This window comes from Xyrauchen texanus, chromosome 15 (assembly GCF_025860055.1).
Source record: "Xyrauchen texanus isolate HMW12.3.18 chromosome 15, RBS_HiC_50CHRs, whole genome shotgun sequence".
Lineage (NCBI taxonomy): Eukaryota > Metazoa > Chordata > Actinopteri > Cypriniformes > Catostomidae > Xyrauchen > Xyrauchen texanus.
The window spans coordinates 44,038,435-44,065,334 of NC_068290.1; the positions used below are offsets into that span (position 1 = coordinate 44,038,435).

The window sequence follows — 26,900 nt, forward strand, 5'->3', positions numbered from 1 at the left end:
CCTCTTGAGAACAAAGCAAACAGTTAGTATGGCATCAGCAAGCTCCTCGCAGTCCACATTCAGACTGGGCCGCAGCAAGAAGAGCCCGACCGTTATGGATCAGATCGGAAAGTTCTTTGGAGGAGAAAAGAAGAGGAAGGGAAAGGTGAGGATTGAGTGGGCTTCATTTGACAATATCATTCAGACCTCGCCACCTGAGTCTTTCCTACTGCTCTATTGTGCTTTATTTCTGGAGTATTTGTTCGTTTATCAGCAGTGGTTGTGTGATTATGATTTATACGTTCTGTTATTCTTTACTTTTGTCTTTTCAATATTGTAATTAGAACTAATGTCCAGTAAAGCTTTTAAATAGATAAAGCTGCATTTTTTTGTGGTTCAGGGATTCAACGTACAGATATTGTGTGAGAATTAAGTTTATAAACCAAATTACTTTTATAAAATGTATAAGTATTTTAAATGCCTGTAAAATCTAGTATTTTTGCCACTTTTTCACTGACTGTAAATGAGACTTTGAAATGTAGTAAGGTACTTGATGTACTTGACTTGGTACCATGTCTCAGCAAGGACTTTTATGTGTGAAGAGGAAATTTGACATATCTATGGCCTTCCCATATTATCTATGATCAACTTGTGTATCCGAATTTTATAGGGATTTCAAAATCCAAGACGTTAATTTTCTCCATAGAGTCAGTACAGTCTGTCTTCATTGTACGGAGTCAGCACACTCATGTTGCGTTGATGGCAGTGGCATTTTTTAACACCTTAAGTGTGATCAAGGATGTTAAAAGAGGTTAATGGTTACATTTTGACCAACTTTTCCTATGTTAGAATCTATTGTTATTAAAATTAAAGGTTGAGTCCTCAGGGTTTTTCATGGTACAGATGGAGGCCGTTACGATCATCTTGGATCCTTAACTGAATTTGCATATTTTTGGAAATTATCCTTGAGGGTTGTTGTTATTGTATGTACATTATTTCTCTAGTTATGCAATTTCCAGAGCCTTAACTTTTTAAGATAAAAAAGTAGAGAGCTTTATTTTAGAACGTTAAGCAATTGTGTGACAAAAACCAATGTTGGGAAACTCTGGGAAATTAGGAAATTGCATTTGAGTCACTCCTTGCATGGGCATGTCAATGAAAAGGCTTTTTTTTTTTTTTGGCTTTTGTGGAAATATAAAATGAAATTGCCAAATAACTTCTAAATGATGTCATATAAAATAAATTCTGTTTATTCGTATTTTTAAAGTGACATATAATAGTTCAAATGTTGCAAAACTACTGACCTCCGCACAGTGTCTGACATTAAGAAATTTCAATATACATTTTGTGTGGACAGTAATTTGCAGGTGGAGAAGATGAAATCAAGACTTTTATATTTGTTCTTTAATAATGTGTCAGAGATGGTGAGATTCTGTCATCTTTCAAGCACCAGCTATATTATAGTTTTGATCAAATGTGTGTTGTGTCAGAGCTACATGCTGCTGCTTTCTCAAACATTCCTCAGGTTAATCTCTCTCTCTCTCTCTCACACACACACACACAAACACGTGTAACAATGTGAACTATAAGTGTTAATGTCTCTAGTATTTACTATTGATTGTTGCCCTTTTTAACATTTTGCAACAAAATGAGTTTGTGATAACCTACATATCCTGTCACCCCTCAATCTGTCCCTTAACCTGATCCTTAGCTGAGCTTTTTTCATCTTTATTTGCTTGATTAAAATCTATGGAACAAAATGAACCCTGGCTTTATTGTTTGTTTGTTTAGCTGTAACCTCTTTCTTTATGATGCTCAGAATAAGGCTTAGTAAAAATTTTGTAAACATGTATGTTTTTATGTTATGCTGTTGACAGTAGAAATGCTATATTGTCAAGATAAGTTGTATAGTTTACGAATTATGAAGTTTTTGTTATACATTACATTCAACAGTAATAAAATGTTACCAAGTGGGAAATCTTTGAAATGCACTAAGCACTTGCTGTATGGTCCTAATATTCATGTCAATATTCAGTTTAGGGTTAAAGGACTAAAATGGGCTATTTCATGTATGAAATAAGATTTCATTTTCAGCTCTGAATTAGTCTCTGATAGCTGATACTTGGGTGCTGGGTTCACATGGTCATGGAATTTAAAAATAGTGTTTTGCATGCCTGGGAAATTCATGGAAATTCCTATATACCTTTTTCTAGTTTTCCCCTGAAAATATCGCCGCTAGATATTGCTCTTGTGTCATCAAGTGGCTATTCAGACCAAACACATTCTTAACTTAAATAAGCTTGCACAACTGTTAAATTGTTAAATTACACATCAATTCTGATTCACAGTCTCCACTCTTTATTGAATTCACTTGAAAACAGGACAGGCTCATTTAACAGCGATTACGCACATAAAAACAGTGTAAGTGAACAGAACTGCTTATAACATCTCATAACACTCTGTGAACTTTTTATTTACTATCACCTTTGTGAAGATCTGAATCAATACATAAACAGATTCACATTATTAGATTTAACTGACCTTGGGGCAGATGTAGGCCCAGAAATACTTGCTAAGGCCCTGAATATAGGTGTTCTTGCTGATGTTATACATGTTCATGTGCACTAGCTTGCTATTCTTGAGACTTATTTAAGGATTTAGCTTTTAGATCACTAGTTAAAGTGAACCAGCAACAAAAAATTTTTGTTTTATTATTTATTGGAAATTCGGCAGAAAACAACTGTGATAAATCTTTCAAACTATTTTCTACATATATTTATGTTACATATGCAACAGATTGATCATTGTGTCATGTGAGCTATAAAAAATTGTCTCTGCAGAGAAATATGAGACATTACAAACTCTTCCCTCACTGTTGTCATGATTCCTGGATGTTAATGTTTTTCAGAGTTAACATCCTGAAAATGTATTAAGACAGTGGTAATACTTGTAGAAATGATTAATAGTACATTTTAGTGTTTTCATTCAAGTATACTGTACCTCAAGTATGGCTTACAAACAGATAACTTGTTTAATATGCAGATATTAAACTACACATTAAACTTATATACCCTTTAATTGGCTGATTTTATCCATCTTTTTGGTATGAAATGATCCTGTGATTAATTTGGCAGATTGCAGTGGATTTGAGACAGGTGTGTAAAATATTGCATACTTCACCAATAAACACAAATTATCACATTGGGTGTGAGATCAATGGAAACCACACATTATATTTCTTACTCTTGGTGAGTTTTTCCTTGTGTCCGCTCATTTGCTCATTAATCTCAGGTGGTGAGGGTAGTTTGGTAGGTAGGTATTTTTAAAAGCATCATAGTGTTGTTTACTGAGGCCAGTGCACAAATTAGAAAAGAAATCTTACAATTGTCTACCACCACCCACATAAACAGATGTGGAATCATGATAAAAAGCGAGGCAATTCTTTTATCTCAATTATGGCAGTAAGAGCATGCAAGGGGGAAGTTGTGTTGATGAACAGGTGGAATAGTGGGTGTGGTGACGTGAAGTCAATGTAGGGAAAAATCCATTCACAGGAAAGATTTTTAGAGAAATAAAAATACTTCATGAGGAAGTGATAAAGTAATGAGGAAGAATGAATGAATGGAAGAAGTGAGGTATTACGGGCGTCAGGTGATGCATTGTTTACATCATCCCAAAATAGAATAAAATAGATAGTCCTGCAAAAGATGGTATGGATCTCAACATCAGGATTGCATGAAGAGTCAGAAACAATTGAGGCAGCCAAATACATACTAAAAACTTTGGCAAGTTCTGCAAGTTGCTTGGAACAACATACCTGCCAACAACCTTGAAAAACTGTGCAAGTATTTTTAGGAGAATTGGTGCTGTTTTAAAGGCATGAGTGGTCACACCAACTATTTATTTTCTAATGTTTACTGCACTTTGTGTTAATTATTCATGCCATTTTTCACAATACAGCATTTTTCATAACTGCTTAAAAATTTAGCACAGTACTGTACGTCTTCAAACAATCAGTGGGATGATGGTAATATTCCCAGCATTTAACATCATCATACAAGTACATTTTTCAGAGTGTTACCTCAGTAAAGATGTGACTTGTGACTGCTGAGGGAGTTACAGAAGTCCTCTGGACACAATCACTGTGTGAGAATGTGAAAGTGAGAAAGAAAAACATGGTAAGTTTCAGATGGATTACAAAAGACCAAAACACAGGAAATACAAGTTTCCCTTATCGAGAGGTCTCTCCTATTGCGTAAGTAGCTTACGCTATGGGAAAACTCCATTTCTCGAGAAATATTGAAGTCTTTATGTAAAACGCATTGCAGCTGCACAGCAGACAGTGATGAGCGAAGCAGCTCGGTCATTGGCTGTGCTGCGGCAACTGCTCGAACCAATGACGGGGCGATTTAGAACGCGCCACCAATGGGGCGCGCCCGCTTCAGCGGCTCATAGCCTGCTGAAATTTGCATATGAGGGCTATATAATGAGCATCCCGTCATTCCGGTTCTTTAGATTTAATCTCCTTCAGCGAAGACCTTCTCTTCGCTGGATCCTCCGGATTATTGGAGTCTTTCGCCGCTGTTGACACGCATACAGCGGGACTGCTGAGAGGACGCCGGCACCTTCAGCCGCCTTCAAAGCCTTCTGCTACGCCATCCAGCGCGCATCGCATATCCTTTTTCTTCTGCAAGCGTTCGCCCCCGCGACGCTTTTTAGAATTAAAAGAGTGATTTTCCAAGGCGTTGTTGCAAATGCCTTCAGCCTGCGCCTCGTGCAGAGGCCCTCTTCACAACGGAGATCGGCACGTCCTCTGCACTCGCTGCCTGGGTCTGGACCATGCAGAAGCTGCACTCATTTAGGGCGTATGTCCTGAATGCGACTCCTTGGGCCTCGCCGAGCTGCGCGCTCGCTTTGCCGTTTTCACCGCAAGCGAGCCAGCTGCCCCCGACTTCGGTGATGTCACGCCGGCTCAGTCCCCGCGTGCATCGCCGCTACTAGATGTCTCCCCGCAGCCGGTCCATTTCACGAGAGCGGGCCTGCACCCCTCCAACGAAGCGGTGGGTCTCGTCTCGTTCGGCGCATCGGGGGACGACGATCGAAAGGATGACAGCCTCTCTCTTGACGCTGCATCTGACCCTCTCCTTTCTTCCCTGAGGTGCACGACGAGCTCACAAAGTCGTGGAAAGCCCCGCACTCGGCTCGCCTAAAGCCTTCTTTCTCTTCCTCGCTCTCCTCAGTGGACGGCGTGAGAGAAAGAGGCTACGAGGCAACTCCGCCCCTAGAGGAGACTGTGGCCAACCATCTATGCCCACCCTCCACCGCTGGATGGAAGACCAGAGCTTCTCACCCATCGAAGCCGTGCAGAACCACATCAGCTCTCACCGGTCGCGCATACGCCGCCGCCGGTCAAGCTGCGTCAGCGCTGCATTCGATGGCGGTTCTACAAGTGTTTCAAGCCAAACTTCTCCGTTCTATGGATGAGTCTGGACCTGAACCTGATGCTTTTAAGGACCTGCGCACCGCTACGGACGTAGCTTTGCAAGCCACAAAGGCCACCGCCCAATCCATTGGCCGGGCCATGGCTAACTTGGTCGTCCTTGAGCGCCACCTGTGGCTAACGCTAACGGAGATGAAGGACGCGGATAAAGCACCCTTCCTTGACGCGCCTGTCACTCCGAGCGGCCTGTTCGGATCTACGGTGAGAGATTTCACGGAGCGCTTCACTGCGGCACGAAAAGATTCGCAAGCTATGCATCACTTCCTGCCTAAGCGCTCCAGCTCATCTCAAAAACCGCTCCAGCAGCAGCAGCGAGCCAGGGCAGAGCCACCCGTCTCCCAGCCTAAGAGCAGACCGGAGAAGGACGCTCGACGCCGCTCGCGTTCCGCTGGCCGAAGAAAGCCGCAGGAGCAACGAGGCCCTCGACCCAGAATCACCCTGAATTCGGAGCCTCGTAAGTCTTCCTAGCAGCAGGAAGGAAAAGAGGAAGTACGTGTCTCGCAGATGCCGGACTGCTTCCTCTCAAACATTCAAAACATTACCCAGTCCCCTTACAGGCGGCTGGAAATGTCTATACAGCAGTCAATGGGCCAGTCATAAAACTCGCTCACCTGCAATCAAACGCCGTTTTTACGGCGACACACAGAAATCACCAAAAGAGTCATTTTCTGCCTGTGTCACTAGGGGTTCACATGTCCACACTAAAGTGCGCATTCCCACATATCAATACTGTCCAAACAGTGCCAAACACCTCCCCAGCTCAGGCTGGATGTCCCAAACATGTAGATCGTGTGCCTATTGTCATGTATGCACCGCTACACACAAGCACTGTTCCCACAGTTATAAACACTTCCCCAGTAAAAACGGTGTGGCAGGGCGGAGGGCGGGGCCGGGTCGTGATCCTACACACCCGGTCCCGTATTAGGCTATTTATGCCTCCGTGAGGTTTAAAGGTCGACTGCGGAGGGCTGTGCGGGAGAGAGAGATCGTTAGCGGACATGTCCGTCATGTGTGTTTGTGTTGTCTTTTAAGTTTTTCATTAAACTATGATTTATATCGTCAAGCCGGTTCTCGCCTCCTCCTTTCCCATCCTTTAACTGTTTTACAAACGGGAAGTGCTATAAGTGTAGCGCGTGTGCCTGCTGCATTGCACGCACCCCTACACACAGCTACTCACACAGTTTCAAACAGCTATGCCACAAACATCACAGATGTAATGCGCGAGCTAAGAAACTCCCCGCTAAATGCGGAAAGCTTTATGAACGTGGCACGCGTGCCCATAATGATGAATGCACCCCCACTTCAAAACACTGTTCATACAGTTTCAAGCACTCATGCTGTCGGCATTTCGGAAATAGCGCATGTGCCTGTACTCTCACACGCACCTCTGCACTCGGCACTCAATACAGCTGCTCAGCGCGCACCTGCGCCTCTGAGAGCTGTAGATTCTGTGTTAGCACAAAGCGATTTGCCGGCGGGGCCCATACGTCACTACGACACACCCCCAGCCGGCATTCAGCCCATATCTGTGCGAGCAGAAGCCTGGGAAAAAATCCCGACATGCCGAAATGGGTTTTGAACATAATAAAACACGGATACTCACTTCAATTCGCTCGCAGACCACCCCGCTTTTCAGCGGTGGTCGAGACGAAAGTGAGGAAAGATGTGTCACATGTTCTACGCACCAAGGTGCTCAAACTGATAGAGAAGGGCTATAGAAACTGTTCCTCCCTCTTTGAGCGAGGCGGGTTTCTACAGCCGCTATTTTCTCGTCCGAAAAGGACGGTGGCCTTCGCCCCATCCTGGATCTCAGACATCTGAACAAAGCGTTAATGATTCAGCTCGTTCAGAATGTTAACAACCAAACATATCCTCGCGCAAGTTCGCCCGGGGATTGGTTTCTATCAGTGGATCTGAAAGATGCTTACTTTCACATCCCGATAGCGCCTCATCACAGGCCTTTTCTGAGATTCAGCTTCGAGGGACAGTCATACCAGTACACAGTACTACCATTCGACCTATCATTGGCCCCCGTACATTCACGAAATGTATGGACGCAGCACTTTCCCCTGAGACAGCGGGAGTCGCGGATACTGAATTACCTCGACGATTGGCTAATCATAGCACAATCAGAGGTTCAGTTAATGACACACAGATCTTGGACTATCAGCCATTTACAATGCCTGGGTCTGAGAATAAATTTTGCAAAGAGCGTGCTATCCCCCAGCCAGAATATTTCTTTTCTGGGAATAGTGCTAGACTCAGTGCAGATGACAGCGCCTCTCATCAGAGCACGCGCTCTCTATTCGACGCCTTGCAACATCGTTCAAAGCGGTGCGCAGCGCCCCGTCAAACGATTTCAAAGAATGCTCGGCCTCATGGCCTCGGCATCAGCTGTACTCCAGCTAGGATTGTTGCACATGCGTCCTCTCCAGCGCTGGCTCAAGAGCCGCATCCCCACTCACGCGTGGCACTCAGGCCACTTTTTGATCAGAGCGATTCATGGCTGTATAAAAGCCCTGACGCCCTGGAAAGCCATAAAATGGTATCAAACCGGCGTGAGTCTGGGCGTGAATACGCAGAGAAAAATGATCACGACAGATGCCTCCAAAATAGGATGGGGGGCCCTTTACGAGGGCAGGCCTGTTTCCGGTTTTTGGTCAAACCCGGAAAAGCGCCTACATATAAACTGTCTGGAAATGAAAGCGGTTGCCTTGGCTCTCAGAGCCCTGCTTCCGTACCTGCAAAACGAACACGTCCTGGTCCGAACGGACAACATGACGGTAGTTTCAGTATATAAATCGCCAAGGTGGACTCAGGTCGAGCTCCCTGCACTCTATGGCCAGGGAGCTCATCCTATGGTCACAACACCACCTGCGCTTGCTAAGAGCAGCGCACGTGCCAGGCGTCCTGAACCAAGGAGCGGACATGCTATCCAGAGACAAAGTTCTCCCAGGAGAATGGTCTCTCCACCCTCGGACGGTTCAGTGGTTATGGCGAACCTTTGGCGAGGCAGAGGTCGACCTCTTCGCCTCCAAGGAAAACGCGCACTGCCCTCTCTTCTTCTCAAAAAGCACGGATGCGCTCGCCCAAATCTGGCCGAGCCGCCCCTTGTATGCTTTTCCCCCGATCACGATGCTGCCTCAGGTCATCAGTCGGATCAGGGAGGTGAAATGTGCAGTGCTCCTGGTAGCCCCACTCTGGAAAAACCAGACGTGGTTCAGTGACTGGTGTTCAGTGACTGGTGTGATACCAAGAGCTTGAACCCCAAAACGTGCAAGATACCGAGTGTACTTGCCTTTTTGCAGGAGCTGCTGGAGGCGGGCCGCACACCCTCCACGCTCAAAGTCTATGTGGCTGCCATAGCAGCGTCACACAATCCTGATAAAGGACATTCATTGGGAAAGAACGATCTGATTGTTCGTTTCCTAAGAGGCGCTAGGAGGATGAACCCTCCTCGCCCACCTTCGGTGCCGATCTGGGACCTGGCCACGGTCCTGGACGCACTCAAAGGTGCCCCGTTCGAACCTCTCCGAGCCGTGCACCTCAAGCAGCTCTCGCTCAAAACCACGCTCTTGCTGGCACTCGCTTCAGTTAAAAGAGTAGGCGACCTGCACGCGCTGTCATCAAGCGCTGCTTGCCTGGAATTTGGACCTAACGACTGCAGAGTTGTCCTTAGGCCAAAGCAAGGGTACATTCCTAAGGTGCTCTCTACACCCTTCAGAGCACAGGTGATATCTCTGGCAGCGCTATCGTCTTCAGCAGACGAGGACGACGCAAACTTACTCTGCCCGGTCAGGACGCTCAGAGTATATTTGGAACGTTCTGCCCTGTTCAGACAGACGGAACAATTATTCGTATGCTTTGGCGGCCGAACTAAGTGTCTCGCTGTCTCAAAGCAACGAATATCGCGCTGGATAGTGGATGCTATAGCGCTAGCTTATGAGGCCAAGGGCCTTCAATGCCCCTTAGGCGTCAGAGCTCACTCTACGAGGATCATGGCCTCCTCGTGGGCATGGTCGAGTGGGATACCCATTCAAGATATTTGTGCGGCGGCAGGCTGGGCCTCGCCTTCGACATTTATCAGGTTTTATAACCTACAGGTCCCTCACTACATTCCAACATTCTATCAGTCTGACTGTGGAATGAACTGGAGTATGTACATGCTGGGCATTATCTCCTCCCTTATAAGGTCCGTCTCTGACCGGCTTAGAGGGTTTATTATGCGTACCAGTACATAAAAACTCAGTACATAAGATATGTGTTTGTGTTTGTACAAGGAGCACCCCACCTTGTAGGTAAGGGCCCTGTCATACACCACTAAATAGCTCAGCCTCTGGCCGGCTCGTGGAACATCACTTTGCTTTAAGGCTCAGGCACCCGCCTCTGGCTTTATACAGCGAAGTCAGCATGCACGGCGTTTTACATGGGGTTCCCATAGCGTAAGCTACTTACGCAATAGGAGAGACCTCTCGATAAGGGAACGACTCGGTTACTAACGTAACCTCGGTTCCCTGAGAGAGGAACGACTATTGCGTAAGCTGCCGTGCCTGTGCTTGGTCAGTCGCTTCAGTCGATTGAACCTAAAGAACCGGAATGACGGGATGCTCATTATATAGCCCTCATATGCTAATTTCAGCAGGCTATGAGCGCGCGAAAGCAGGGCGCGCCCCCATTGGTGGCGCGTTCTAAATCGCCCCGTCATTGGTTCGAGCAGTTGCCGCAGCACAGCCAATGACCGAGCTGCTTCGCTCATCACTGTCTGCTGTGCAGCTGCAATGCGTTTTACATAAAGACTTCAATATTTCTCGAGAAACTGAGTTTTCCCATAGCGTAAGCTACTTACGCAATAGTCGTTCCCTCTCTCAGGGAACCGAGGTTACGTTAGTAACCGAGTCGATTCATAAAACACACATACCTGCTAGTACATTTTACATTTATGCATTTGGCAGACGCATTTATCCAAAGCAACTTACAGTGCAATTATTACAGGGACAATCCCCCCGGAGTAACCTGGAGTTAAGTGTCTTGCTCAAGGACACAATGGTGGTGGCCATGGGGTTAGAACCTGTGACCTTCTGATTAACAGCCCTGTGCTTTAGCCACTACACAAGATCAGTCCAGTCCTTCATTGTATTTTTAAGATACAGTCATTTGAAATTCTGTTCTCATAATCTTATAGGAATAGTTTGACCCATAATGACAATTGACTCATCAGGACTTTTTTGGTCTGTTTCTCACCCAAAACAATAGTATCGCTATAGAAGACTTGTAATATCCAACTCAATCCATGGATTACTTTTAGGCTGCCTTTATGTGCTTTTTGAATCTTGAAGGTTTTGATCCCCATGAACTTGCATTGTATGAAAAAAAAAAAACATCACAGATTCTTCAAAATATCTTCTTTTGTGTTTCTCAGAAGAAAGAAAGTCAATTTGGATGGCATTAGGGTTAGTAAATGATGAGAGAATCATCATTATAGGGTGAAATATTCCTTCAAATTAATACAAAAAAGTCATCAGAAATGACAAAGTTGAAGTTTCATAAAAGAAACCCTAGAATATCATGTTTTGTCACTTTTTTTTGGACGTTTAGATGTTATTTAAATTAAGTATGCTAGTTCTCTGTAAATTTTACTATTATAGATGTAAAAAGCACATTTTCATAATCATCAGTTGTTTGAACGACTTTTTGAGTAGTCTGTATTAAGGATAATAATGTATAGTTAGGCTCAGTTATGTTTACGTGACCACAATCACTTCAAAATAACTAACAGATATTCAACAAATAAACAGGCTAAATAACTATAACATCGTATAAAAATTTTCTAACATTGTATTTATTACTTTTGTAAGTAAGAAAAGTAATAAATAAGAAAGCTCTAATACAGAGCAGCACAAAACCGCTTATGTGCATCCTGAATGCAGAATGATGCACTTCAATGTACCACTTCAGAGTGATACTCGATACACAGTCAAAAGTGCAGAACTGCAAGATAATATTGCCGGTACACATCTAATTCATGACATCAAACAGTTTAAACCTTTTTACTGCAACTGGTTATTTAAGCAGTGTTTAAGCATATATGGCAATATTTCTCATGTCTATCAGTGATCATCATGAAATGTATTGTTGATTCAGTGCTTTTCTGTAAGAGCAGCACATAAAAATACTTATCCTAAAGCATTAAAGAAATAAAACTTGTTGCAGAGGGATTTGTTGTGCTGACTGTTATTCACTGTTTAGCACAGCAAGTGCTTTAATCACGTAAAAACACTTCTAAGAATTTGGGTCTCTCAATTCATTTGAGAATTGGCCCCCATTAAAGCCACCACCACTAATAATATAAATGTAAGCAGTTGACCCCACTACAACTGACTAGTCAATTAGTTGACCACCCTGGCACATCCCTTTTTGCTATCATTTCAGATGATAACAAATTAATATCTTGAAAAATAAAAAAAATATGTTGTTGCCACATTCACCATTAATTATAATTGTTTTGTCAGGCAAGCATAGTGGCCAGGTAACTCCTAGGACAAGCAGCGATCATTGAGTGTGTTAAATATCCAAAATTCCACACTAAGTTTTTTAGTTGAAGAAGTACAGCACCACAATGGGTAAAATCCTTTGTCCATTCTGCACAGATTTTGTCTAGATTCATATTTTTTATTGACATTAAAGTGTTATATACATTAGAAATTACTCCCTTCAAATGTAAGGGAATGTTTAAAATTGAGAGTGGAGGAATATGTGGGACAAAACCTTTGGATTAGATGACGAACTTGAAAATATCTAAACAAGTGTGATCTTGACGGATTGTATTTTGAGGAGAGAGTGGAGAACGGGGCAAAAAGATCATCAATAAAAAGATCACTAAATTTGACAAGACCCGACTGTTGCCATTGATTGAAGACTGAGTCCAACGGGAATAGGTGATTATTGCTTATAGGGCTGGCTATGGAGAAGTCTTTGAAACCAAAACAAATCTTGAAGGTATTTGCTACGACTGAGCATTGAGTATACAATGAAATACAAAGGGGCAATTTATATAAAGCTAAAGCAGGAAGGGATGATGAAGTACAAGAATTCAATGGTACTAATGATTACCCACATAATACATTTTCAGACACAATTAACACAATGTGAACAGAAACCTACGGGGCAAGAGGAGGGGGAGGGATTGAAGTCAGGTTTGAAAATGGCAAGGCAAATTCGCCACTGATAATTTTTTACATGTAAATTAGCTTTACGGCAAACTTTCAGCAAATTGTCCATTGTTGCCAAAGGTTTGCTGCAGGTTCAACACTAATTGAGAAGAGTTGCAAAGTTCTGGCAAACATTTGAGGTGAATCACAAGCTCATTTGCATGTGAAAAGAATGAGTGGCAAATTTTCTGCAAATTTGTGGCTAGTTTGCCAGATCTCTAGATTTTTTGTAAGGGAATTTTTAAGTTAAGAACTAACAACTTTTAGGCTAATGAATTTAGCTAAATGCTAACATTGGAATATGTATGCAACAGAGAGGACTGTGGTATCAAACTTTATTTGATCATTTAGTATTTCCCAATGCTTAAAACAAAGTATTTCAAATTGGGATTCACCCATACAAGCAAAAGCTTTACTCATGAATATGCCTTCACCATAGTTGGATTTGAGTTGTGTGTGGTTGTTTTGACTATATCATTTTTACTTTACTTAGGTTTACTTTTCCTAAACTGTAAAGCACAATGAGGATCTGTTCTGCCCACCCATTGAGATAACTGTCCACTACTGTAAAAGTCTGGATTGAAGACTTTATTGTGGATTTACAAGATGTGCTGTGAATTTTTCATGATCCGATATGTTCTCTTCATCAGGGCTCTTTCCGTGGTGCTCTCTCCGCCTCACCTCAGAGATCGAGCTCATCACCTCGACGCCAGACGGATGAGAATGCTGTCATGCATTTTTTCAGAACCATTGTACGTATCTCTCTCCTCCTTTGTCTATATTTCTCCTGAAACTGTCAAAAAAAATATAGCCACTTTATAAAATGCATTCAAGAATCAACACAGTGGCACTTGTAATACAGGTAAAAAATATGTATTTTGTTTAACATTTAATTGATGTTCTGGGTTCAATACTTAAGTTACAGTACTTAAGTATTCTACTAAAGCTCAATCAACAGCATTTGTTGCAAAATATTTGTTACCACAAAAATTCTGCTTGGCCCTCATCCCTTCTTTAAAAAAAAAAAAGAAAAAGGAAAAATGAGGATTAGGGTTCATCCCTGGTCCATCAGCAGAATACCCTTTCTGCTCCATGCAAATAAGAAAGTCACTTAACCTATCTTCTTGGTATCCTTGTGCAATAATTGTGCAAGTTACCAGGATTACAGAGTTTACTACTGTTACATCATCATGACAACAAAGTTTACATTTTGGATAGTGCTGGCACCAGGGACGGTTTTAGGGTCATTGGATATACAGAAGGACTTAGCCCAGAACTCTATGGATACATATGGAGCCATCCATTGATGAGATATCAGAATATAATACACTTTATAATAAAAGTTTAAATGTTATATCCGTGAGATGTCATGTATATATATATAGTAAATCTTTAAATATTACTAAAATTAAAAGGTCCCACTAACCTTTGTCTCGGCTTCAGATACACTCAAAGATCGGATGTACTTTAAAATGTTTAGAAAAACACTATATCGTCTCTTTCGGTTTTCCTTTGTTAGTTTAGAAAATATCATGCTGTCAATAGGCTACAATCTCACCAAGACAGTAGTACTGACCAGACACAGAGCCGCACAGTGAGAATTGAGTGTTGCGAGCACTCTTCTAGCATGCGCGCACATACAGTACAAGAGTGCTGGAAACCAGCTGCCACCAAGACAGAGCTTTTTTACTAAATTGAGTCTGTTTTTGGTATTATCGATACTGTGGAAGACAGGTATCATTAATGTATATATATTTATTAGTTTATATTACTTAATATTAAAATATATTGTTAAATTATTTGAATATAATTTGTTCAACTTGATACAAGCACTGCCATAAAATCGAGAGTTCATGGCAAATTTAGCTGAATAAAATGTCAGAATCTAATGTCAATTGACTCATTAAACATTTTTAATTAATCACATGCATTAACGCATTAATTTCTAAAGCTCTAATTTGAATTATTTGTGGGCTGGCCCTGTTTATGTACATTGTAATTGTCTTACTGAACAGACAATTTTTGCATTAAAAAAATCTGTCTAAATAATTTTTTGTGTTATTCAACATTATGACACGTAATGTTTCCATAGAGCTTAACTTGTATTGAACTTGAAAAATTCCTTTAATATTGTAGTTTCTTTTCTCCAATCAGGCTTCACCTTCTACAACCAAATCTAGGGTAAGTATTCATCTCCTCAAGTTAAAAGCTCCTTCCTTTCAAGAAATTGTATGCTAATTTTACTCTAGCCAATGTTGTGCTACTAAACATGCTTTCCCTCTTACAGTTAAATGGCCATGAGCTCTGAGTTCTATTTTCCTTATAAACCACCAAGCAAATACACTGGATTCGGGGTGATATCAACTAGGTGCTCTGTGATTTATTTTCTCTTCGAACAGAAACGAGCAGGTTCATGCATATTAAGTGCATTTGGGAGGGTGAAACTGAAACCCATAAAGGCTAATACTCATTTAGATAACATCTAACTTTTGAAGTAAATAAGAAAATAAAGCATTTAGTGCCTTTATATTCACGTTCTTACACTCATTATGCTAAATAAGCCTACAACTTGCGTGGTCATGGAAACGTAATAAACAGTTTTTTTAATGGCGTAAGAATAAACCGGTTGACACGGGTAGATTTTTGCCCATTACGCTGATTTTTTGTAGCATGTAAACACCTTTACCGGTGTTCTCACCGGCTAATCCAATGTGTGCACGTGTTGAGAGCATGTACTGTATCTTTACGGTTTAGCGTCACAAGTAGAGAACAATGCAATTATTTCAAATCTCAAGTAAACGCAGTTTTCTTGCTTAGTCAGATTTTTTAAATAAGCAGATTTTTTTGAGTAATTAGCATATTGATGTGCATGTAAACATGCAAATTGTTGAACAAATAAGAAAATTCTGTGTTACTTCAACAGTACCATTTCTCGTCAATCATTTTGTTTTTATAAGAACATACTGTATATTATTTTTTGGTATAACAGAGTATCAGTCTATTTGGAGGATGTTGTTCTATCTTAGGGTAGGAGCGACCGTAGACAAATTAACAGCTACAGACTCTTTCACAGGGAGCTGTGTGGGCATGTGCACAGGTTGAGTTGTGCTCTGAACACAGTCTTTGTCACAGTTTGATAAACTCGCAGACACCTCAGTCTCCACAGCTGGTAAAGGCAAGTTGAAGCAATGGCTTGTATTCCTGGACAGTCTCTAAAGGAGGATCTGGTGTTGTCTGTTCCACTGAGATGTCACTGAATGTGGGCCAGAGATTGAGGTGAAGGATCTATGGTTGTTAGGAGTGTAAATCGCCTTCCAAACAAGAACTGATTAGTTTTTTTACCCCAAAAACAAAGGTGATTCCACAATTTGGACATGTTCAATAGCTGGTGTGATGACTTAAGCATGTTTGCTAAGTTTGGCACAAACTTTGCACAGATTGTTAACAGTCCCAGGAATTATGTAAATTTACTCATGTTTGCAATGGATGGGGCCTCTACAATAAGCTTCACTTTTGAGGGTTTATTGTAGGACTCAGAACTATTGTTCCCCGTCTGTTGTTCACTTCGACGTTGTGTCAAAGAAGTGACACTAGGGGTCTCTCTTGAGCGCCAAATATGCCTCTGATCTATGAAAAAAGGCCAATGGGAATTAGGCAGACAGTATTTGCATACCCCGCCCCCGGACATACAGGTATAAAATCGGGCAAATACGTTGAGTTCATTCAGAAATTTTCTTCGGAGCCGATGGTCGTGTATGCAGTCAGCTGCGAGTTACACACCCGTTCCTGTTCCTCAGATGCTGCCTGCTGTTGGATCTACGGCGCACTTCGAAACTTTATTTTCTCTAAAAGAGTTAGTTTCTCTGAAAGAGCAAATACACAGCTGGTGTTGAACGTCCTTTTCAGGACGTGTCTTTTTAAAGACGTTTTTCCGCCTCAGTGTAGTTTTTGGATGCGGTTGATTTCTCCCCACCTCTGATGGTCATAAAAGCTGCCTTGTGTGCCTGGGCTGCGATTACACGCAGGAAGCATTTTATGAATGGTTTATGTCGTCATGGCAGTGGTGGCTCAGTGGTTGAGGCTCAGGGTTACTGGCCAGAAGGTCAGGGGTTCAAGCCCCAGCACTCTCAAGATGCCACTGTTGGGCCCTTGAGCAAGGCACTTAACTCTGGGGTGGATTATCCCTGTAATAAGTGCTTAAAAAGCATCTGCCAAATGCATAAATGTAAATGGCAGCATTGCGGTTGCGGCTTTCTTTTGTCATGACAGAAAGCCATTTCAGCTGCCCCCCACGCCTCACCTCCTTCCTACGGGATTGGGGCAGGTGCCGCGGGTTATGAAGGCGATTTAGGGACAATGACGGGCTCCGTTCGCTAGGTAAATCCCCTCGAACCACCCGCCTCCCCGGCACGCTTGCTTGCTTCTGTCCGAGCTCGGGATGAGTGATTTCTCTCCAATGGTTCATGTTCTCAGTGCCGCTCACAACCGCACCCTCCCCCGGTTCCTTTCTTCCTGGACGTGCATGACATGTTGAGTAAGCCGCCGGCTTCCTCGGTCCTCCTCTCTCACTACCCTCAATGGTGGAGCGCTCCCAGACCGCTTCCGCCCTGCATGCCATGGCCCCACCTGCAACCAACACCAGGCCAAGGCACTTCAAAACTTGCACTGTGCTTCTTGATGTGCTGCAGGAACTGCACTCAATGACCGATCGCGCCCCCTGGGCCATGAAGGTCAGAAGCGCCGGCACTCGAACGGGCGATGGCCACCCTTATGGTCCAGAAACGTAATCTATGGACTGGACCTGGTCGAAATATGGGAGGTAGACAAAGCATGCTTTCTCGAACGCCCCTGTCTCCCTGGGCCCAGAGGAAGTGCACGCTCCCATCACACGGACCCCTTCGAGGACCCAGAAGGCTCCCAAGTGTTCCTGAGATGGATTGGTAAACAGACCACACAGAGGGCCGGGAAGAGAAAAAGTTTCTTTTAACTGAAGTTTCTTCAGTTAAAGGTATTTTTTGCACGTTTTTCAATAATAGAGCAATTTCCTCTTTCTGGGTCACCTGGCCCACAAATGCCGTTCTCACGGCACTCTGCCACCACACCTCAACAGTCCCAGCATGCTAAGACAGGGACCCCCCGCCCTCAGCCCCACAACTGTTCCCTGGCCGGCCAGTTCTGACAAGTCCAGAGGACGCCGCTACAGGACCTCCTCCTCAGTGACTAACCCGCCCCCTGCCGGGTCTGCGGACCAAGGTAAGTGCTTCGCGTCCACGCCTCCCGACACCATACTACGTGCTCCGCCCCGCTGCAAAGCCCCGCCGGGTACGTCAAAAATAATCGTCCCTTTGGTGCCCCTAGCATGGAGCTTGGATGCGTGGCTTTCACTTCCTAACCCGTCACGCTGGCTGGCCCGGACCATTCGACCCGGTTACGCAATTCAGTTTGCCAGGCCCCCGCCCCCTTTCGCGGGCGTCTGCTTTACTGCAGTACACGGCGAGCGTGCCAAATCCCTGCGCACAGAAATCTCTACTCTCTTACTCAAAGACGCGATAGAGCCTGTCCCTCCAACTGAGACGAAGAAGGGTTTCTACAGCCCTTACTTCATCGTACCCAAGAAAGGCGGCGGCTTACGACCGATCTTGGACTTGCAAGTTTTCAACCGGGCCTTGCACAAACTCCCGTTCAAAATTCTCACGCAAAAACACATCTTAACTTGCAGTAGACCTGAAGGACTTGTACTTTCACGTCTCAATACTGCCTCGACATCGACCCTTCCTACGGTTCGCGTTCGACGGCCAGGCGTATCAGTACAAAGTCCTCCCCATCGGTATGAACTCCCCCCTCCTTGAGGCTGGATCTACCACCACACCATTTTTTCCACATGTGGCCTGAGTGGCCCATGTGACGTATTTTGCCACTTTACCTCCCCGTTCCTGGGCAGTTGTGGTCTCCACAGGGTCTTTTCCCAACTGGGTAAGACCCCCTTCCCACGATGATTTAGTTGGCAATTAATTTATTGTCTGTGTATTCTGAGTGTAGTCACTCCTTTGAATAAGGTGATGTGGGCAGAGATCAGTGAGGTACATTGCAGTTCGACTGGCAGCTTGTGGCAGTTCACTTCTGTTGACGGCCATCCTAACACCAAGGTTTAGGCAGTGGCCAGTGAAGTATCCCATGTTTTCTGGTTAGAGTTGGCAGCAGTTTTTCCTCTGTGAAGTTCATTTTAGTAGACTTAAGTAATGTCTGGATGGGACAGACTGCAGTTTCTACTACTTTCAACATGATACATAGCGGTGGGAGTCTGGTAGGCTCTGGTAACATAAGGATATGTTTCACAAGATTGAGACAGGGACAAATAGAATAATATTAGCGTAGATGCCATTTACTTTAAAGAAGAGTTTTAGAATTTGACAAATTAGGTGTATGCCTGGCTTAAAAGATGAGTCTATAGTCCAGACTTAAAATGAGAGAGTGTATCTGCATCCCAAACAATAGTAGGAAGACTATTCCATAGTTTAGGAGCCAAAAAGGAAAAGGATCTACCTCCATTAGTGGATTTTATGGCTGGGCATTGATATAGATTTCCCTGTTCAATTCCGATCCACAAGCTCTTGATTCGATTCGATTCCAATCTCAATTTGATTTGATTTGAGTACATTTCTGTTACAATGTTCATTTTGCTTAAATATTCTCTATCAGGTAATGCTCTTAATTATAAAGGAAACTTTTCTAGATAAAATTTAAAAATATTAATTTTACCAATAATATTTTATCATTGGTTTTTCATCAAATTCCTCACATTTTAGCTTTTGAATTTTTTTTAAATTCAGTATATTTCGTCAAGTAATGTCTTGAAATTGCATATATATTGTTGGTACATCTTTATTGTTTACTTGCATAATTTATACTTTTTACAAGTATTTATATTGATATGTACTGTATAGTACATATCAATATAAATACTTATGGTATTGCCTCTTTAAGACTACTGCCATCAAACTTATAATTTTAACACACAGAAAAAGGATCTCTGTGCTTATAATGTCTTTGCCATTACACTATTCAATCACTAATGAGTGAAATCTGAATATTTACCAGCCAGTGGCTAATCACAGACATTTTTAGTTGCATAGTGCGAGATTGGTTGCACATATGAGTGATTTAATTGCATTATAGAGGGTTGCCACATAAAGTGAAAGATTGATCTAGGGATTTAAGAATCAATATCATTCAAATTAAGATTGTTATGCATTGGAAAATCAGTATTTTTACCCAGCCCTTGTGGATTTTGATATTGTAGGTATTATTAACAGGCCGGAAGTTTACTGTTCTACAAACATTGGAAATGTGATTTTCAAAAGATAAACTGCTATCAAACATAACACCCAAGTTCTTCAATGAAGAAGACGACGTAACAGTACATCCATCGTGAGTCAAAATAGATTTTAGCAGCAAATCTTTTAGGTTTTTGGTCCAATAATTAGTACCTCTGTTATGTCAGAACTGAGTAAAAGGTGTGATAGGTGTAAAAAAGAAGAGAAATATATGTTGCACTAAAAGTGCAAACATTTTATTCAAAATAAGGTTTAAGTAATACAATATTATGTTTATAAATTTCCAGCATCACCTGTTGACATGTTACTGCTGTGTTACACACTGTCCCTCAGGCCATGCTATGCTGTTATATAGCTAGCTGCAAAGGGGGCTATGTTTCCCTCTCCCTGAAGGATTTACATCTTTTCATCATTTGTCAATGTGGGGAAGTCTGAAAGCGATTTTAGAAATTGTAAATTGTAATTGTCTCTGATGTTTTGGTATTTTTCACAATTTAGGAGAAAGTACATTTCCGTTTTGAACTCGCCTGTTTTACAGTGTTCACAAAATCTTTTGGTTTCCAGGAATTTGTGTCTGACATTTTCAATGGCTAGACTATGGCCACTAAGTCTTTTTTTTTTAAGGTTGAATTTGTTTTCTATCTCTAAAGGTACTGAGATATATCTATAGCATTTTAGTTTAATTTGTGTATTGGTTTCATCTTCTGTTGTAAACTTTTTCTTCGTCGTCGAAGCAAAAGGTGATAGTCTCAGCAATCCGACTAATTTAACTTACAATAGAGAGATCAGGACAGGCAGGAATCTCCTGCTGGAAACCCTGACAGGCAGGTGTGTGACATCATTTATAGCTCAAATAGTAAATTCAATCTACTAAACTTTCTCAGTTTATATACTATTGTACTGGAATCTAAATTAAACATTTAATACATTTGTAATACAACACTTCTCGGTGTACTGGGTATGTGTTTGTGGTTTGTTTAATGATATTTTTTATGTTTGGTTCACTGGTAGTGTTTGTACCTGACTGGTCATTGTCAAACATTGAGAGTGACCAGCTGGCTAAGGGTGCTTTTTGTGGCGTTTAGCCCTTGTGTTTGTAATGCTCTCGACTGAAAAGTGTTTTGCGTGCTGGATTTAAGGTGTTTCCAGAAGGTGAATGCTCTTTTTTGAAATATTAATAATTAGTGGGTATCTACCTAGTTTTGCTTTTACTTAAAAAAAAACTCTAGAATTCTGGCAAACTTGCTGGAAACTTGACACAAATTTGCAGCAAATTTGAGCTTGTGATTCGCCACAAATGTTTACCAGAAGTTTGCAGCTCTTCGCCCGTAGTGGTAAACTTGCAGCAAACCTTTGGCAACAATGGAAAATTTGCAGCAAGTTTGTTTTTACCTTTTTGTATACGCTTGTTGACTTTAAGGACCCCATAGATTCACCATCTTCCTTTTATGGAACCTGAATCTCTCAGCAATAATCAGTTACTTGGGTGAATAATGGTAATTTCCTCACTAATATGTTTAGTTTCCTGGTTTGGCTGGTTTCATTAGACTTTGCAACAGATAGAATTTTTAATCCCCATGATACTTAGAAATGTTCGCACAACTGCTTGTGCTTTAATTTCGTTAGCCAGCAAAATTAATAAAAAACGTTCAGTATAATTGCTTCACTGCTCCAATGATTCATCAAATGGGCCTAATCTATTAATCAATGCAGCCATTTTTTTAATTACTCTCCTTTTAGTTATTTCTCTGTCCATATGACTCCCTCCCAAACTTTTTTCCTTGCAGTGGAGACCAACAATCTCACAATCGCTGCACATAGAACTCCATCTCTCTTACGAGAACAGAATGGCCAGTACCTAAGACCCATGCAGAGACACTGGCAACAATGACTGTTTTTAAAAAAATAACAAACTCTAACGTGAGAAAAAGAATTTCTCATGAGAAGTTTTTATTTTGGGGGGTGTAACCCATATAGAAATATTATTTTGTTAATATACAACAATATATGCTTCCGTTATGTTTAATTGGGTTCCTGGTGAAGAACTACTCTACACATATTTCTAAAAATAAATCCACCAATCAGCAAAACAAAGCTATGCATTATGTGTGTAACTGATGCTTTATCTACATATTTTATCATTCTCGTGCAGCCACATATAATAATAAGGAAATGTAACTGTCGCCTCATAAACCATGATTATTTTTTTTGGCAAGCTTTAATGCTATTCTTTAACAAATGCTATTCTTTTATAACAATAGATGCATGTACTGTAAGCTAAACTGCACAGTCAAAATCCACAATTAAAACAGAATAATGACCAACACCAATTTGCTTCCACGATTCTTTAATTGACAGACAACAGTCTCTTGGGGTTACTTAGAATGGTGCGAAAAACAAAAAACAAATCCAGTGAGCAGCAGTTCTGTGGACATTTACATTTATGCATTTTGGCAGACGCTTTTATCCAAAGCGACTTACAGAGCTCTTATTACAGGGACAATCCCCCCAGAGCAACCTGGAGTTAAGTGCCTTGCTCAAGAACACAATGGTGGTGGCTGTGGGGATCGAACAGAAAGCTGAGGCTGCAGTGGGCACAGGCTCACCAAAACTGGAGAGTTAAAGACTGGAAAAACATTGCCTGGTCTGATGAATCTTTATTTCTGCTGAGGTACACAGATGGTAGGCCCACTGCAGCCTCAGCTTTCTGTTCTTGGCTGGCAGAAGTGGAACCTGACGTGGTCTTCTGCTGTTGTAGCCCATCCACCTCAAGGTTCGAAATGTTGTGCATCCTGAGATGATATTCTGCTCACTACAATTGTACAGAGCAGTTATCTGAGTTACCGTAGACTTTCTGTCAGTTTGAACCAGTCTGGCCATTCTCTGATGACCTCTCTCATCAACAAGGCATTTCCATCTGCAGAACTGCCGCTCACTGTTTTTTTTTTTTTTTTTTTTTTTTGGTACAATTCGAATTAATCTCTAGAGAGTGCTGTGTGTGAAAATCCCAGGAGATCAGCAGTTACAGAAATACTCAAACCAGCCCGTCTGGCACCAACAATCATGCCACGGTCCAAATAACTGAGATCCTATTTTTCCCCAATCTGATGGTTGATGTGAACATTAACTGAAGGCCCTGACCCGTATCTGTACTGCTGCCACACAATTAGATCATTGCATGAATAAGTAGGTGTAGGTTCCTAATAAAGTGAGTGTAGAGTTGCTTGATTCCAGAATTTTTGCACAAGCTAAACATGGGGTATTCTAGTTCCAAATATCTTTTCTCCAGAGTTTAGTTGCACAGAAGAGAAGAGTAAACTGAGCATTTATGCTTTTAGCATTTCAGTTAATTTTAACATGTCTCAAGCTCACAGAACACTAACAAAATGGTTCCTTCCCAATTACTGGAGAGGGATTAAATATAAGCATCCACAAGCACTCACTATGTGCTTTACTAACAGGGAGAGCAGAAGTCACAGAGCTCGGCAAAAGGTAAAAAAGGACGTGGAGACAGTCAAGGCACTTTAACCAGGATCTTCAAAATGGTAACAGTTTTTTTCTTTATGTATCAATGATGAAAATATAAAATCAGCAGTGATTTTCAGCTTGTGTTTACACCGTCTGTTTTAGGGAGGAAGCCAGTCTGCCTCATCTACCAAGCGTTGAAGACCCAGTGCCTTTTCCCCATTTAATAATTAGGAGGAAAGGAAGAAGGATGAAAAAATACCAATTTGTCTTTTCTTATTTTTCTAATTTAGTAACAAAGACTTGAATAGGCTTTTGCATTGATTGATATGTGACAATACAATCTGTGTCCTGAGACTTAGTATTCCTGTTTAGTCTTGTCAGAGTTGTACTAACACTGTGTGTAATCTTTGGTGAGTTGCTGTCTGATTGAACTAACTAGTCACTGATAATGAAGCTGAGTCAGTTTGAGCTCCTCTCAGGACTGGTTAGGTCAGCAGCCATATGTCTATAAATGTTTCTGTCTTGTCTCTGTAGTGCTCAAAAATACTTAACTGTGCAAAGCTTTAGTGTGGCCAGTATCTCTCTCAGTATTTTGTTTATTAGATCCCAATAATTTTTTCTACATGGCTTACACGCTTCATTTCTCTATGAGCACTCTTACCAGAACAAAATGTTGTATAAGATGCCAAGATGTGCACCGCATATCCTATAGTCTGTTGAACATATGTCATGTGTGTCCTTGTATTATTGACAGACTTCCCTAACTGGCTTTTTCAACATTATGGGAATTTTTATCTGGAGATTGCGTCTTAATTTAGTAGCAGAAAAACCTGGCAGCGTGTTTTAAAGATTAGACTAGGCTATATGTTTCAGGCCCTGTGCTAATCATTCATTTGAGCCGACATTTTCATTAGGGATCAAAAGCCATAAAACCACAAACAAAAAAAAAAGATGTCTCATACAAACTAAAACATACTATATGTTGTTTATGTTGATGTTACAGCAGTATCACTAATAGGTGGCAACAATTAAAAGTGGGAAAAAATCTGTTTTTGTGTTTCTCTTTTTTGCAATTTTTATTCTCTCAACTGATTTTACATATTTCACCAAACTAAGGTCAACATTCTCAAAATGATTTACATAATTTACACATTTAGCTGGAGCCTATTCCAGCTGCCTTGTGCCTAAGGCAGGGAAACATCCTGGACATGTGGTCAGTTCATGTCATGGCAGATTCCCAAAACAGTCATCAAAGTTCAGTCGACCACGATTTCTCAGAGGCGCAAAGTTGAGATTCAAAAAATAGACTTTTATTACAGAGTAACAAAGCCGAGGTGGTCCATGGAGCATCTGAAATTACACTTTAGAATCATGCAATTTTTTTTTATACAGTTTCTGTTCCACCTTATCACTTTTAGTGATGGCCTCTTCATCCAATAAAATCATGTTATGCCCCCCTAGTTTCGTCATCACCATCTCCCTTCTAGCTGGTCATCCTGACCAAACTTGCTTCAATAGTGGCAAAAGCATGACTATTTCATTTCATATGCATAAAACACATTGTAATCACTTCATGTGGTTACATATTTTATATTAACTAACAATAATTACTTTCTGCATTAATTTGATTAGTATATTAAATGATTTCCCTTATTGGTTACACACATTCCTGCAAGGGAAATGTGTACACACCCACATACATTCATGTAATTTCATTTCTAGCACTAATTAATGCACGCGTATCCTCTGCCTCTTTCAGGCAGGTACCAGACAGTGCCTGGCTCTATTCTTATTAAAACATTCGATCATCCCTTTAGTATCAATACACACACATTTGTTCTGGGTCATTCACAGAAAGGTTGTAATTCTCCATAGAGAACTTAAGCGGCAATTTTCCCTTGATTTGCACTTTGATTATTAAACAGAGTAAATTATAATTAAATCAATAAATGAATGATTAAATATCTAACATATTGAATAACATTAATAATGCAGTTATTCATAGTACATTGATTACACATTGACATTTTTAGATCATTGCATACATATTAATTCAATTATTAACTGAATGATTAAATAAAATATCCATCATAGGACTAACACACAAAGACATTCACACTCTCACTCTCACCTACGGGCAATTTAGAGTTTTCAATTCACTAGACCTGTATGTTTTTGGACTGTGAGGGATACCGGTGCACCCAGAGGAAACACACACATACACAGGGAGATCATGCAAACTCCACACAGAGCGCCCTGAGTGAGCTGGGACTGGAACCGGGGACCTTCTTGCTGTGCTAGCCACTGTGCGCCCTATATATTTTTCTTGATTTCTCAGACCACTACACACAGATTTCTCCAATTCAAGGCTTATGCTTTTGAAACAAGTCACACAGACAACTAAATGTGTGTGCAATTATTTGATATGTGCTGGATTAGTAGACACATCAAAGGAAATGCAGTTAACAAAGTTTTCACAGAATTATCACGATTTTGCTATGACTAACATATAATGAGAAAAAAGTAGGAAATACGTGGGAATAAGATGTGATGATGAAAGGGGAAGATTTTTTCTATGGTGGGCTTGATAAATATGTAAATTAGATCAATTAATGGGATAGTTCACACAAAAATACAAATTCATGTTTAAACTAGGGATGCACCGATGTATCAGCCAAACTTCGGTAGCGGCTGATATTCGCCTTGTTGACTGACATCGGCCTATTGGCATTCACCGATGTCATTCACCGATGGCAGTGGCCGATGTTTATCTGTTTATATGTCTTGGTTATTTGCGGTCAACTTGGACAACAGTTGCCTACCCAGCTGCAGTTTCGGAGAAGATCCAACAGGTGGAACTATGATACCACCCACAGCCACTGGCTGGATACGACTCTGGCAAGAGGGCAAGTAAATGTCATTGGTGTTGTAGAAATTGTGATACTCATTGATCAGTAATAGTCATTGCAAGGAAATGCCCCAGTGTCTGAGGAATGCAGAGGGGTAGGATCTGCTTCTGTGGGAGACCTTGGGGGAAAAGAGGTATAAAAAAACAAGTCAGCCCTCCCCTTCAGTGTCTCACTCATGGCACAGATTAACTCCTGTGTAATGACTGGGTCCTTCTTGCAAGAATCATTTCTTTTAAAAGACTGTTTGATTCAGAGTTTCTCTTACGCAGTGATAATGGTTGGTTAATAATTTTTTTGCCACAACAGTGGTTAGACAGACCAACAATTTCAAACTAAAAAATAACATACGTCAACGATACATATAATGTATTTATAAATTGTGTGTTTTGCACTTATAATTGTTAAAGGAATTGTTATTTTCATATTTGGATATTTATTTGACATTCTTCATCTGGAACTCTTCACTTCTGCAGTAGACAGTGTTTTTCAAAAGCATAGACAA

The 26,900-nt window shown here is 41.4% G+C and overlaps 1 protein-coding gene across 3 annotated transcripts; it reads left to right on the plus strand.

Annotated features, from left to right (window-relative positions):
- The first annotated feature begins 4 nt into the window (after nucleotides 1-4).
- On the plus strand, nucleotides 5-24,534 carry LOC127655888 (myelin basic protein-like). 3 transcript variants are annotated; one of them, XM_052143926.1, is made up of 5 exons: nucleotides 5-145; nucleotides 13,338-13,439; nucleotides 14,824-14,868; nucleotides 23,483-23,566; nucleotides 23,652-24,534. In XM_052143926.1, the coding sequence occupies exons 1-5, from the start codon at nucleotides 29-31 to the stop codon at nucleotides 23,685-23,687; spliced, it is 384 nt and encodes a 127-aa protein (XP_051999886.1). In that variant the 5' UTR covers nucleotides 5-28; the 3' UTR covers nucleotides 23,688-24,534. The 3 variants fall into 3 exon arrangements, with proteins under 3 accessions (XP_051999886.1, XP_051999887.1, XP_051999888.1); XM_052143927.1 differs by having other exon boundaries at nucleotides 14,842-14,868; XM_052143928.1 differs by lacking the exon at nucleotides 14,824-14,868.
- The last annotated feature ends 2,366 nt before the right edge of the window (nucleotides 24,535-26,900 follow it).

Excerpts from the sequence above, each read along its gene's own strand:
- LOC127655888 (XM_052143926.1), top strand. The coding sequence starts at position 29 with ATGGCATCAGCAAGCTCCTCGCAGTCCACATTCAGACTGGGCCGCAGC. Across the intron at positions 146-13,337 it reads AAAAGAAGAGGAAGGGAAAG|GGCTCTTTCCGTGGTGCTCT; the intron begins GTGAGGATTGAG and ends TCTCTTCATCAG. Across the intron at positions 13,440-14,823 it reads TGCATTTTTTCAGAACCATT|TTTCTTTTCTCCAATCAGGC; the intron begins GTACGTATCTCT and ends TTAATATTGTAG.